Source organism: Palaemon carinicauda, unplaced genomic scaffold, assembly GCF_036898095.1.
Source record: "Palaemon carinicauda isolate YSFRI2023 unplaced genomic scaffold, ASM3689809v2 scaffold8, whole genome shotgun sequence".
In the NCBI taxonomy this organism is placed as follows: domain Eukaryota; kingdom Metazoa; phylum Arthropoda; class Malacostraca; order Decapoda; family Palaemonidae; genus Palaemon; species Palaemon carinicauda.
The window spans coordinates 140,001-154,526 of NW_027172093.1; the positions used below are offsets into that span (position 1 = coordinate 140,001).

Here is a 14,526-nt window from a genome sequence, read left to right on the forward strand (position 1 = left end):
TCTAACAAGGGTTGTAGCTTAGCAAGCAATAATAATAATAATAGTAATAATAATAATAATAAGTTATGATATATTTTAGTAAGAAAGAAAAATGTGAGTCTTATAAATGCCTTGAAATAAAAATAAAATCTAAGTGGCCTATCAAAGTTTGCTAGAAATTTTGAAGCAAACTGTTCTTTAAAATAAAAAAAAAATTAATATGAATTTTGAAACACATGAAGGATTTCCAGTAAAGCTTCACACAACTTCATGAACGATCTCACAAGGTCTTCCCCTCTTCGACGGAGGTTATGATTCCATTTTTTCAAGGGGATTAACGTCAATTTATTGAAATTATTATTATTAACGAAATCATTACGGTAATCATTAAAATTATTATCATTGAAATTATTAAAATTAATTTTCATTCGACTAACCACAGGAACTATTTAAACAAATCAAACGATAAACTTTGAAATGTGAATGCATGTATCATTCAAAAAGGCAGCTCAGTTGCATATTATTATTATTATTATTATTATTATTATTATTATTATTATTATTATTATTAGCTAAGCTACAACCAAAGTTTGAAAAGCTGGATACTAACAGTCCTCAGAGCTCCAACAGGGAAAAATAGCCCAGCGAGGAAAGGAAATAAATAAACTATTTGAGAAGTAATGAACAATTGAGATTAAAATATGTAACTACCAAAGATGAATACCACTGCAGCCCACTCTCCAGTGACGGAATCCTACATGCACAGCCCTTCGCCAAGGACTTGGGCTAAGAGCCAGTAATAAGAATTCCTTCATGACGTCATGAAAATATGGAATAAAGTGTTTGCCTAACGTTCATTATCATATTAAACATATGACAAAAAATTAGAAGGAATTTTTAAACTTTTATTAGATGAAACTATAAGAGAGATTACTCGAGTGCCATATGTGGGTTAGATCATGGTGAGGGGTAGATGGAGATGGTTTGGGCATGCTTATCGCACTCCCCAAGAGAGATTAGTTCTCAAAACTTTGACTAGGCTCCACAAGGCACTAAAAGAGTTGGAAGACTCAGGCCTACATGTTTGGCGTGAAGTAGGAGAAGATGAATGGAAAAGTATTGATTTAAAAGCTCAAACATAGAGACCACTGGCGAAATAATGATGATAAATTCTTTATATTTCAGTCGTTGTCTTGAGACTTAGAGACACTACGTAGTAGCTATTTTTTACGACATGAACCAAATTAACCTATTGATGTTTGGAATGGGGATATCCTGGCTTAAAATCTTCACTAAATTCACAATTTATTACTTCCTGAAGACTAGTTATTTTCACTAGCTTCTAGCAGAGTAATGAGGAACTTTTTTTAAAATTCACGTTGAAATTACAGTATGTCTTAAAACACGGTTTTCTTTAAGCATTCTTTTACAATATCCAAACTCATTCTCTCTTCCAGATGACAAGTTCTACACCTCTGATGCGAATAATCCAGTCAACTTCCCAGGTGGAGATTCTTCCTACACTTTTCTAGCTGCAGTTTATTCCACCAATCTTCTAGCTTCTTGGACTAGCGATATAAACAACGAAATCACCTTAGAAGGATTTCTGAATTTACAAAACAAACTTCAGAGAAAATTTGAATATATACACAATTCAAGCGCATCAAATACATGGAATTTCTTTGATATTGTTAGAATTGATGGGGTAAGTATCAAAAGTCTTCGATCACTCAATGAATTCTTTGACCCCACAAAACCGTAATGATGCAACCAGGAAATAAGAAAAAAAGATCAGTAATTTATTGGTGATTACTTTTTTAAAAACAATTCTTTTGTGAACACTTTCTTTAGCTTTCAAAGTTAAATATTTGTTTCATTTTGAATCAAAGAAGAAAATTTTCAAGTTAACTTTGAATACAGAAGAGTTAGTTTATTGCAAAATCACCGTCAAAAATGGTCTCTTAACGGTTTAAAAATCCTTTATGAATGGCAGAGGCAAGGGACAGTGACAATGCCCTATGCACATTTTGTCACTATTTTCATGAAAATTGTATAAAAATTGATCACGATATATCAAAAAGATGTTTTTGACCTATGCATGGCCTTGAACTTTGACCCAATAAATTCCAAAATATGATTAAATTGTCGTTGGATCATGGCCAATCATTCCACCAACGAAGTTGAGAAGGTAATAAAATTCCTTCTTAATTTTTCTTTCATATTCCAAATGAATATTCATACTCACTTTTGAGCTACCAAACACTCAAAGGAAAGAAACCATTTCTGTGCACTGCTGTTAGTTACACCATTAAGGTATTTTCTGCTTCTATGTGTCATTAACTGATAAGAAAAACGATAATAAAATTGGTTTACAATTGATCTTTCTAACAGGCGAATGATTGTTAGCTTAATATGACATATATCTAATGTTGTGGAAAATTTTCAATGCAATGTCTTTTCAAAATTTTCAATTCAATGTCTTTCTTTCCAAGGAAGTGGAAATTAATCCAGGCAAAAGAATATATAAGGTAGATTGGGGATATGATTTAAGAATCACAATCAAGAGCACCAAAAAGACCTACTGGAGATTTTGTGCCAACATATATCAATGTGGTGAGTCCATTTCCTTTTATATTCTCTTTTGGAAAGTCCTCAATTTCTATATATTCCTAATACTGTATCATGAAATTAATATAATCACAATGTTAATTAAAAAATTATTTTAGTTTTATTTCTACGCTATGTGATACTCAAAATACCTAAGAATGTATATGGCAGACAGATCTTGTAGTTCCTGAAGTGCATGTAGTTTCCTTGTTAGATATGACCAGGAAAACAGCTATTAAAGTAAAGTCAAGAATAGTCATTTGGACTAACAAGAGAGCAAATGCATCTGTCCCATCCTAATATCTCGTGTTTTTCATATTCTTTCTCAGCTCAGTTTCTTAATAACATCCATCTCCTTAGCTCTGCGATTTGATTTGAGATATGACAAATTCGTAGATAATTTGTATTTTTCCTAACTATACAAACCTTGGCTATTTAATGGGTTATTACTTTCGACGTAGCTGAAATGACGAGCCATTAGAATTTTAACGAGGGCTTACTACCCCACCGCTAGTTAGCGGGAGGGGAGGGGGGGGGTAGGGGAGGGTAACTTGCTTACCCCCCCCCCCCCTCACACACACCTCTGCTTGAGCTCACTTTGCTTGGAGGTAAGACTTCAAGGGGGATGGGGCTGGCAAGCAAGTTTGATTAAATAACTAAGGTTTGTATAGTTAGGAAAAATACACATTATCTACGAATTTGTCATTTGTTCCGTAACTGACATACAAACCACGCAATTTAATAGGGGTGACTCACCCATTAGGAAGGGTGGACGTCCTAGCCAGTACTGGCTTTTGGCTTTACCCGGGGGCTCGTTATTTGAGTGTGTCAGCACTCAAAAATAAGGAGTCCCTGCACCTCGCTAGAACCTTGCTACGCAAGGACTGCAGCCTACGCAAGCTGTGTGTGAAGGTATAATAAAGTGTAACTCGTCCTAGGAAGTTGACCTGTAGTCCTTTAGATGGCATTTTTAGGCTAGGACTCTCCCAATACCACCTCGTCAGGGCATGGGGACGTGACAGTATTAGCTTAACACTAGGAACACAAGGAAACATGGTTTACCTGCAGTGGTTTGAGGTCAGCTGTGCAGACAACCCAGGATGCTGCTTTCCCCAAGAGAAGGGAAGATGAAGAAAAGAATAAGGGCCAGACAAACCTTTTCATTCATGCAGACTAAGACTGGGTAACAATGCCCTCAACCTTCTGCTACTTGTCCAATAAGGAGCCTGAGGTTTTAAACCAGCTGTTGTGCAGCCACCACAGGGCCGATAGAGACCGTATCGAGCCTCCTGTGGGTCACGTCTTGCAGGTAGTGGGCTGTGAAGGTCGTCTGACGCTTCCACACCCCAGCCTGAAGAACCTGCGTCACTGAGTAATTCTTTTTGAAAGCCAGGGACTTAGCTACACTCCTGACATCATGTGCTCTAAGGCGACATGACGGAGGAGGGTCTGGATTCAAGGACAGATGGATCACCCTACGAATACAGAGCTAACAAACAACACTTGCACCTGAGGACGGACTGCAGCTGTTCTTTTGAGGTATAGCCTCAAACTCCTTACTGGGCACAGTAGGAGATGGTCTGGGTCAACTGTTACAGAACGGAGACTCGAAATCTGGAAGGAGTCGAACCGAGGGTCCGCCACCCCAAGGTTCTGAGTCTTAGCAATAAACTCAGGGACGAATTTGAACGTTACCTACCCCCATCCCCTTGAATGGGCGATGTCATACGAGAGACCATGAAGTTCACTGACTCGCTTGGCCGAAGCCAAAGCTAGCAGGAACACCGTCTTCCAAGTTAGATGGTAATCTGAAGCCTGGCATAATGGTTCATAGGGAGGTCTCTTAAGAGACCTAAGAACTCGAACCACGTTCCATGGAGGAGGTCTCACTTCCGACTGAGGGCAGGTAAGTTCGTAACTTCGTATGAGTAGGAAAAGTTCCAGCGAAGAAGAAATGTCCATTCCTTTGAGCCTGAAGGCTAGACTTAAGGCTGGGCGATAGCCTTTCACCACCGAGACTGAAAGGCGCATTTCTTCTCGCAAATACACGAGGAACTCCGCTATTGTTGGAATAGTGGCATCTAGAGGAGAGATACCCCTTCCACGACACCAACCACAGAAGACTTTCCACTTTGCCTGGTAGACAGATGCGGATGATTTTCGCAGATGTCCAGACATCCTGATCGCAACTTGTTGCGAAAATCCTCTCTCTGCGAGGAGATGCTGGATAGTCTCCAGGCGTGAAGTCGTAGCGAAGCTACGGCTTTGTGGAAGATGTTGGCATGTAGTTGTCTGAGTAGATCATGTCGCGGAGGGAGTTCTCTCAGAAGTTCCGTTAGGAGTTGCAGAAGGTCCGGAAACCATTCCTCGTGATGCCATAGCAGAGCTATGAGGGTCATTGAAAGATTGACCGATATTCTGGTCTTGTTGAGCACCCTCCTCATCAGACAGAACGGGGGAAAGGCGTACACGTCGATGTTGTTCCACCGTTGTTGGAAGGCATCTTGCCAGAGCGCCTTGGGATCCGGGACTGGGGAGCAGTACAGCGGAAGCTTGAAGTTCAGAGCTGTTGCGAACAGATCCACAGTCGGGCAACCCAACAAAATCAGGACTTTGTTGGCTACTAGATGATACAAAGACCACTCGGTACTCACTATCTGAGACGCTCTGCTCAGATTGTCGGCGAGCATATTCCTTTTGCCTGGAATGAAACGTGCTGATAGGGGAATCGAGTGGACTTCGGTCCATCTCAGTATCTCTACTGCAAGATGGGATAGCTGCTTCAAAAAGGTACCTCCTTGCTTGTTGATGTAAGCCACTACTGTGGTGTTGTCGCTCATCACCACCACAGAGTGACCCACCAGGTACTGTTGGAACTGTTGAAGGGCCAAGAAAACGGCCTTCATCTCTAGAAGATTTATATGGAGGCACTTTTCTGATTCTGACCACAGGCCTGAGGTCGTGTGGTGCAGAACGTGGGCCCCCACCCTTTCTTTGAGGCGTCCGAAAACAGCATGAAATCCGGGGAGAGGACGAGAAGATCCACTTCTCTTCGTAGGTTTTCGTCTGTTACCCACCACTGGAGGTCCATCCGTTCCGCAGGTCCCATAGGGATCATGACGTCCGGGGAATCGTAACCTTGATTCCACCGGGACTTGAGTCGCCACTGGAGGGATCTCATCCTGAGGCGACCGTTGGGAACTAGACAAGCCAAAGATCAGAGGTGACCGAGGAGACATAACCACGATTGGGCTGGAAGCTCTTTTCGTTTGAGAAAAGGGCTTGCGACCTTCCTCAGCCTTGCTATCCTGTCGTCTGATGGGAAGGCTTTGTGGAGATTGGTGTCTATAATCATGCCTAGCTATAAAAGTCTTTAAGTGGGAAGCAGAGAGGACTTCTCGAGATTTACCATGATCCCCAGATCCTGGCAAAGCCCCAGAAGTTTGTCTCGGTGTTGAAGAAGGGATGACGCCGAGTCTGCTAGGCTCAGCCAGTCGTCCAGATAACGGAGGAGACGGATGCCGATCCTGTGTGCCCACGATGATATTAGGGTGAACACTCTGGTGAAAACCTGTGGTGCTGTGGAGAGACCGAAACACAGCACCTTGAACTGGTACTCTTTGTTGTCTAGGCTAAATCTTAAGTACTTCCTTGAAGACGGATGGACTGGGATCTGGAAGTATGCGTCCTTCAGATCCAGTGTACACATGAAGTCTTGTGGTCTCACTGCAAGTCTGACCGTGTCTGCGATCTCCATGCTGAACGGAGTTTGTTTGACAAACTTGTTCAGAGCCGAGAGGTCGATGCCTGTTCGCCAGCCTCCAGACGCCTTCTTTCCAAGAAAGAGTCAACTGAAGAAGCCTGGAGACCCGTCGAGGACCTCTTGGAGAGCACCCTTCTTCAACATGGTCTGGACTTCTGCCAAAAGGGCTTGCCCCCTTGCTGATCCCATGGTAAGGGAGCTCAATGACACTGGATCCGCTGTCAGGGGAGGTAGAGATGTTGTGAACGGGACGCGATATCCCTGACTGATTACGGAAATCATCCAGGAATCGGCCCCGAGTTGCTGCCACCTGTCTGCACAACTTTGTAGGCATCCCCCCACTGGTGGATATGCAGGGGGACTGCCAATCCTAGCGTTTGCGGCCTTGGCTGCTCCCTCTAGGATTTTTCCCTCCCCTAGAGGACTTTTTGCCCTTCCTGTCCTTGACAGGAAAGGGCTTAGACACCACTGTCTTCGCTGCCGTTGTCGGATTCGTGATCTTGGTAGGACGGGACTGCTGGGGCGCTGAAGGCTTATAGGGCTTGGATGTCAAAGCCCTATGTAGGAGGGAGTCTTTGTGAGACTTCCTCCACCACTCAGCAGCATGTTCCACATCTTTAGGCTCAAACAGATTCGTTCCCTCTACAGAAGAATGTCTGAGCCTACTTATCTCGGTGCTAGGGACCTTCTGATGCAACCTCTCAGCCACCGCATCCCGACGTTTCAGGAAGGTGTTCGCCCACAAGATCGAGACTTGCTGGGCCAGAAACTCGATCGTGCGAGTGCCTGAGAGGAGGAAGGTCTCCATAGCTTTCCTGGTACGTTCTTTGGAGAAATCCTCCGAACGTACCAGGATACCTAAGGTCCCTAACCAGATATCCAGCCACGAAGTGGGTTGCATAGCACACTTCGCAACCTTCTCTTGATTACGGATCTCAGTCGCCGAGAAGGAGACCTGCCGGTTGGAGAGTCTCTCGAGAGGGACTCCCCTGGTAAGCTCTTCCAAAGAATAGTGAAGAGGAAGAGCTAAACAAGGCTCCTCCAAGATCTCGAAGTACCTCCTCTGCTCTGCTGTACTAGAGGAGGTGGGAGAAGCTTGTTGCCGGCACTGGATCGGCTGGAGGAGGCTAACTCAGAGAGCTGGACCGCGATCTTGTCCCTGGTACTCTTAACCCCCTGAGACCAGGGCAGAGCCGCACTGCCCTTAAAAGGTTTTTGAGTTCCAAATACTCGGTCCAAGACCGTGTCTTTGCCCTCTCGAGGGGGGATCTCTGGGTCAGCAAACCCATTGAGAGTCCTCATAAGAGTCAGAACCTGCCAAAATGCATGTTCTGACTCCTGTAGCTCTCCTCCGGATGTTGGACTCGCAGAGAAGTCTCCTATCCCCAAAGGGTCTTCTTGGGGAGAATCGCGGACGTTCTCCGAGTGACTGGCTGGCTCCATCATAAGTCTTGTCGAGGATTTTAGCACTGTCTTAGAGTCCTTCGACTCCCTCCTGGGAGGGATGCAAGACTCCAACAACGACGGAGGTAGGTTCTTCTCCGCCCCTACCCGGGAAGACTTTCCAGCGCGAGGTGGGGTTTCCCCCATTGATGCGATGGGGGAACGTCTCACCTCACGTGACTCCCCTTAGGACAGGAAATCCTCGTCCGACAGGGAGGGAGAAAAAGTCTGGGGGGGCCGAGGGAGCCTGCCTCGAAGTTTTACGAGGAGACAGCTTAGTTCTCGGAGAAGTCACCGCATCTGAAACTCCTCTTTTTCTCTTCAGGGGGTTAGACGCAGCCAAGGATTTGTGGCCCAATTCAGAGAGAACAGCCTTGTAAGCCTGAGTGGCCACTCTGACTAGTGCCCCAAACCATGGCTGCTGGCTGACAGCTGCGCTGTCAGACACTCCCTCTGGAGGGACAGGGATCGACTGATCCCTGGGAGGAGTTTCCATAGGGGGGTTCGCCTGAAAAGAAAAGGAAGAAGAAATGTCCCTGGACCTTTCTGGAACCTTCCCCTCAACCGGCGAGCGCGCTGTTCTGCGCTTCCGGAGAGGGGAATGTGGCGATGGCGACCTTGTCTTGCGTTATCCTACAGCTTCGCGTGCGGGAGGGGATTGGCGCTTGCGCCGGAGAGCGCATTGGCGCTTGCGCGGGAGAGCGCATTGGCGCTTGCGCGGGAGAGCGCGTTGGCGCTTGCACGGGAGAGCACATTGGCGCTCGCGCGATGGGGAATACCCGGGGTCGCGCGCGGGAGACTGCTGGCGCGAGCGCGGGAGACTGATGGTGCGCGCGCGGGGGACTGCTGATGCGCGGGACTGCTGATGCGCGGGCGCGCAGGCGAGCGATGGCGCGTAGAAGCGTGCGCAGGAGACACAGGAGAGTGCACGGGAGGCTAATTGTGCGCTCGAGTATGCGCAGGTGAAGGATCAGGATGATGGGCCCGTGCGTGCGGGTGAATGTTCGTGCACGCGTAGGCGCGCAGGATCAGGATGATGGGCCTGTGGGCGTGCGGGCGAGAGATCGCGCGCCCCAGAAGATGTCGTAGGGCGGCTGCGTGCAGGAGAGATATCCCTTGCGCGCGGGCGCGAGGTCGGAACCTATGTGCGTTGGCGTGCTTCTTGTGGGCGCACATCAGGCTGGCGGTGTATAGCTGCTGTAGGGGATGGGCGTGGGTGAGCATCCTCATAGGCGCGAGCAGGTGAATGAGCACAATTGCGCGCTGGCGAGGGATGGCGCGCAGGAGATAGCAGGTGGCGCGTTGGCGAGCAGTGGCGAGTAGGTGAAGTCTTAGACTTCCCTACCGCCCCCAGATCCGAAGATCGTGGGCACGCAGGAGAGATGGCAGTAAAAGGGCGCTGGCGCGTGGGAGAGCGCTGGCGCGTAGATCGTTGGCGCGGTGGAAAGCGCTGGCGTGCAGGAGAGCGCTGATGCGTAGGAGCGCTGGCGCGCAGGGTGTTGGCGTGCAGTAGGTTAATGGCGCGCAGGGTGTTGGCATGCAGTAGGTTGATGGCGCGCAGTGGCGCGCTGGCGAGCAGGTGAGCGCTGGCGTGCAGGTGAGCGCTAGCGCGCAGGTGAGCGCTAGCGCGCAGGTGAGCGCTAGCGCGCAGGTGAGCGCTAGCGCGCAGGTGAGCGCTAGCGCGCAGGTGAGCGCTGGCGCACTATCTCAGGAACAGCAGGTGAGCGCTGGCGCGCTATCTCAGGAACAGCAGGTGAGCGCTGGCGCGCTATCTCAGGAACAGCCTTGTGTTCAGGAGATCGTTGGCGCGCATGTTCAACATGGCGCGTAAGCCCTTGTTGCCCCGAAGGGACCGGTGCCTGACTATGAAAGACAGGTTTTGTCGGCCCGTAAAGCACATCAGCTGCCAGGAACAGCGACGGCAGGTCAGCAGGTCTGTCGGGTGGAAGGTCGACGTGCCCTTTGAAAGGACGACCTTCCACCGAAGGGGATCGCGAAAGATCCGCAGGGAGGTCCAGGACCGTAGCAGGAACAGTCGGTGATCGTTGACGAGGCTCCTATGCGGCGGACTGCAACGACGATGATGAACCAAAGAGGCGCCTCCTGACCGCTTTATAAGGTGAAGGAAGGCCTCTTCAGCAAAGAGGAAGGCGAGCCTTGCGACATATACGCCCTCTGGGGACCGTTGGATCACCAAGCTGACCTTCAGCAGTCCTCCGAAGAGGAGTCTCTGTGAGTGAACTCCCCCGAGGGAGAGAATCACCGGCAGGAGAGACTGCTGGACTTAGTTTCTCCCTTATAGGTTGAGCAGGAACGAGAGAAACTAAGCCTTCAGCTACTGTGGGATGAGAAGAGGCAGAGGTATTAGGAGATACCGCATTGGATACCTCTAACACCACAATGTCGACAATAGACATAAGATCAACCTCTGCCAAAGTCAGCGATTGCTTGACAGCGGCACCCAATCGGATGATGTCAAGAAGTGCTTCCTTGGAGGGCAAACCCTCAAGCCCCAAGGAAGACCAAAGCTGAAATAAATTAGTTAAATTTAAATCCTCCCCTGGCGGGAGAGGTGGAGCTGCCTTGCTAGGGGAGGCAACGCCATCTCTCGAACCCCGAGTTCGGGAAACAGAACCACGGTCTACGCTATCACTCGACCGTCTCTCGTAAGAGACCGATCGAGCGGGAGCTTCAGAGGAGGTTTGGGCAACAGAAGAAGAGTCATTGGGATTTTCTCCTTTCAAAGAAAACTTCGAAGGAGAAATATCCCGCCTGGACTTCTTCTTACGTCGCCGAGAAAACCTCTCCCACTGGGAGGTAGACCACTCCCTACACTCACCACACTTATTACCACTATCACACCGTTGACCTCTACAGTAAGGGCAAAGGGTGTGAGGGTCTGTCTCGACCGCCGACATGAATGTTCCACAGGGGCATCGGGTAATCCATGACAGGTGCGCATATTCGCAGAGGCCAACTTCACACTCAAACCTGTTAAAGAAAAAGCAAAAAGACATTAATGGCTGTCAAGAGAGAGGCGAAGGTGAGAGCGGACACGTCTGACTACCACCCGAGCAGAGAGCAAAGTGAGCTCAAGCACAGGTGTGTGTGAGGGGGGGGGAGAGCAAGCTACCCCCCTACCCCCCACTAACTAGCGGTGGGGTAGTAAACCCTCGTTAAAATTCTAATGGCTCGTCATTTCAGCTATGCCGAAAGTAATACCCCTATTAAATAGCGTGGTTTGTATATCAGTTACAGAACAAATGCTGTTTAAGACAGTGGGGATACCTTAACGTAGTGAAAGTGTTTGAGTACATCTAAGATCAGCAAAGCTGTACTAGTCAAGGCCACCAATACTAGGTTGGTTTAATGTGAGCGATCAGACGGAAATCTACCGCCATCATCAATCCGCACTGGGCAGCGTGATGATGAAAACTGGTCAAACACCAAATATGAATTGACATGTCTGACGTCTTTGTCCTGCTGTGGACTAGAAACTAATGCATTTTATGTTGTTGTTTAAGCTAAGCTAATCTAACAAAACTCTCTTGCAGATCTTCCAGCACCAGTTCATCCTGCAACGGAATTTCCTGTTGGTTCAACAACAACTCAAAGCAGCATTGTCTCATCCACTGTCCCAACGCCAAGCACCAGAGAGACTGCTCTGGAAATCACAACAATAGTTTTTCTAAGTATCTGTTGTGTGTTGGTCGCTATTGTCATAGGAATGGCTGTTGGCCTTATCCGAGTGAGAAGAACTTCGCTTAATGGTAAATATTTGTTTTAAAAAAGGCTAATTCTCTTTACCATATTATAAATTTTCACTTTAGTGATGAATAAAAAGTAGAGAAAGATAGGTCCCGGTAGGGGGGTAAGAAAAGGGGTTAAAAAAGCAAAAAGTAAATAATACTTGAGGAAAGTGAGAAGGTCCCCTTCGGAATCTGAGAATTTCTTAGTTTTCTTTTTCAAGATAATTTGTGATAGTTAGATACGTACCACAGTATGAATACGAAATATCAAACCATATATAGCTATATCCATCAATACATTTCTGGCACTCACACCCGTATACAAATTTATAGAAACCGTTATCGAAATCATAACACATTCTATTCGATAGAAAAAGTAGATGTTAAGAACCAAATGCTAAATACGCCTAATTTTTTTAAGGAAAATCAGTTTACAGGTCGTCCACGAATGGGAGAAGCAAGGGACAGTGACAGTGCCCTAAAGACAGCCCATATATACATATGATCAGTGCCTAATTTCTTCTCCGTCAAGCTAGGATCAGGGAGGGCCAGGCAATGGCTGATGATGACTCAGCAGGTAGACGTATAGGCTCCCCAAAACACCAATCCTTAGTTCACACACTCCCCATCAATCTAGGACCAGGGAGGACCAGGCAATGGATGATGATGACACAGCAGGTAGACTATAGACTCCTCCAAACACCCATCCTTAGCTCACAATGATGTCAAGGCTGCAGACACTACAAGAAACTATCTAGCTTAAGGCGGGTTTCGAGCCCCTGTACAGCATGTCGCCAAGTAGGGACGTTTCCAATGGACTACCAACAAACCCTAATTAGGTGCTGTCGATCATACTAAAATAGAGGAAAAAAGTATAGAATAAAATTACATATTAGTGTACACTCACATTCAAATAAAGTTTTATCAAGTTAGCCTTTAAAGAACAAAGTATCTATAATCATTTTTTTTTAATGAGACGCATTGTACTGACTTTCAGGTGTGTCCTTTATCTCAGAAAAGTGTCCTACTAAGCTGATAGGTTAGAATCATCTTGAGTATAGTACGTCGAGATATACCCAAATACCGGATGTTGAAGCATAAGCAAGATTAAGAAGTTGCTCCGCTTCTGACTGGCAGATCGTTGTGTGTATAGAATTTAGGCCATCGAATCCAAACCCTGGAGTTGGAGAAGCCATCCAGTGTCTAGTTTTTGGTAGTTCCATAGCCTCTGTACCATGATCTGTGCTATCTTGGATTAGAGTTCTCTTGCTTGAGGGTACACTCAGGTACACTATTCTATCTGTTTAATTTCCTCACTGGGCTATCTTTCCCTGTTGGAGACCTTGGCCTATAGCACCCTGCTGTTCCAACTAGGTTTGTAACTTAGCAAATAATAATAATGATTGTACCATAGCCTCTGTACCCATAGCCTTCCGCTGTCTTGGGTTAGAGTTCTCTTGCTTGCAGGTACAATCAGGCGCACTGATCTATCTGTTTCCTTATTTCCTTTCCTCACGGGGCTAGTTTCCCTTTTGGAGCCCTTGGGATTATAATATCCCTGCCTTTCCATCTTGTGATGTAGCTTGGCTATTAATAATAATAATAATAATAATAATAATAATAATAATGATAATATACAGTTTGTATATGTATATGTATATATGGTCAGACTCTAGGTCAATGTAACTTTCCCTTGTCTCTACCACTCATGAGCCACCTTTAAACCTTAAACCCCTTTCCATTTCAGAGCCAGCAAGGAACTTGAAACCAGAAAACAATCTCACATAACCCCCAGATGTTCAATTTCAGCACTTTCTCCAGCCAACAAGAGGATCACGAGAGTATTAACAGCCTCTATGAGTTTACGATTAACAGGGAATTGCCAAAACAAACTCGAGAATAATGCCCAATATGTGAAGATGCATTTGAACGCACTGAATAGGATGACCTGAGGACTTTGTAGTTTATATATTACCATATTTATTTTAATGTTACTTATCTTAAGATATTTTATAGTCTTTATTCTTAAGATATTTTATATTCTTTATTCTTAAGATATTTTATCTTCTTTATTCATAAGATGTTTTATATTCTTTATTCGTTAATTTTCATATAGTTTATTCATTTCCTTTCCTATTTGGGATATTAGAACGCTTGGGCTTATGTAATACTGCTGTTCTAACAAGGGTTGTTGCTTAGCTAGTAGTAGTAGTAGTAGTAGTAGTAGTAGTAGTAGTAGTAGTAGTAGTAGTAGTAGTAATTAGTATTCACGTACTTAAGTTCTAAGACCAATAGAATATTATTATTATTATTATTATTATAATTATTATTATTATCTAAGCTACAACCCTAGTTGACAATCAGGATACTGCCAGCTCAAGGGCTCCAACAGAGAAAATGGCCCATTGAGGAAAGGAAATCAAGAAAACGGATAGAATAGTGTGCCTGAATGTACCCTCGGGCAAGAGAACTCTAACGCAAGACAGTGGAAGATTTTATAAATGGGGTTAAAGTAAATTACTGATACTTTAACTAGAATTTCATGATCTAATTTCTATATACAAACGATCTCCATTGGAATACTTGTCATGAAATCTTTATTATTGAAGATATTTTCCCTGTTGGGGCCCCTGGGCTTATAGCATCCTGCTTTTCCAACTAGGGTTGTAAGTAGTAATAATAATAATAATAATAATAATAATAATATTAATAATAATAATAATAATAATAATAATAAATAATAATAATAAAAAGTATCATGAACTATTTTCTGAGATATATTTCTAAAACTATCAACAATAACATTCTTATACTCTGTAATTTTTTTCTAGTTTTAATATAATATCTTAACTGTTCACACTTTTGATGTATCTTTAATGCCATCTTTCTGTATGAAGAAAAACAAACCCATTTATATCCATGATTTCACAAGTATTTCCTTTCCCCTAAAGAGATGTTTACCCAAATAATATGCAAATCAAAGAT

At 45.2% G+C, this 14,526-nt stretch overlaps 1 protein-coding gene across 1 annotated transcript; it reads left to right on the plus strand.

Moving 5' to 3' along the window:
- Positions 1-2,134: 2,134 nt before the first annotated feature.
- LOC137637501 (uncharacterized) lies at positions 2,135-13,498 on the plus strand. The gene is made up of 4 exons (XM_068369672.1): positions 2,135-2,167; positions 2,472-2,592; positions 11,347-11,562; positions 13,289-13,498. Exons 1-4 carry the CDS (start codon positions 2,135-2,137, stop codon positions 13,327-13,329), a joined length of 411 nt encoding a protein of 136 aa, XP_068225773.1. The 3' UTR covers positions 13,330-13,498.
- Positions 13,499-14,526: the final 1,028 nt, after the last annotated feature.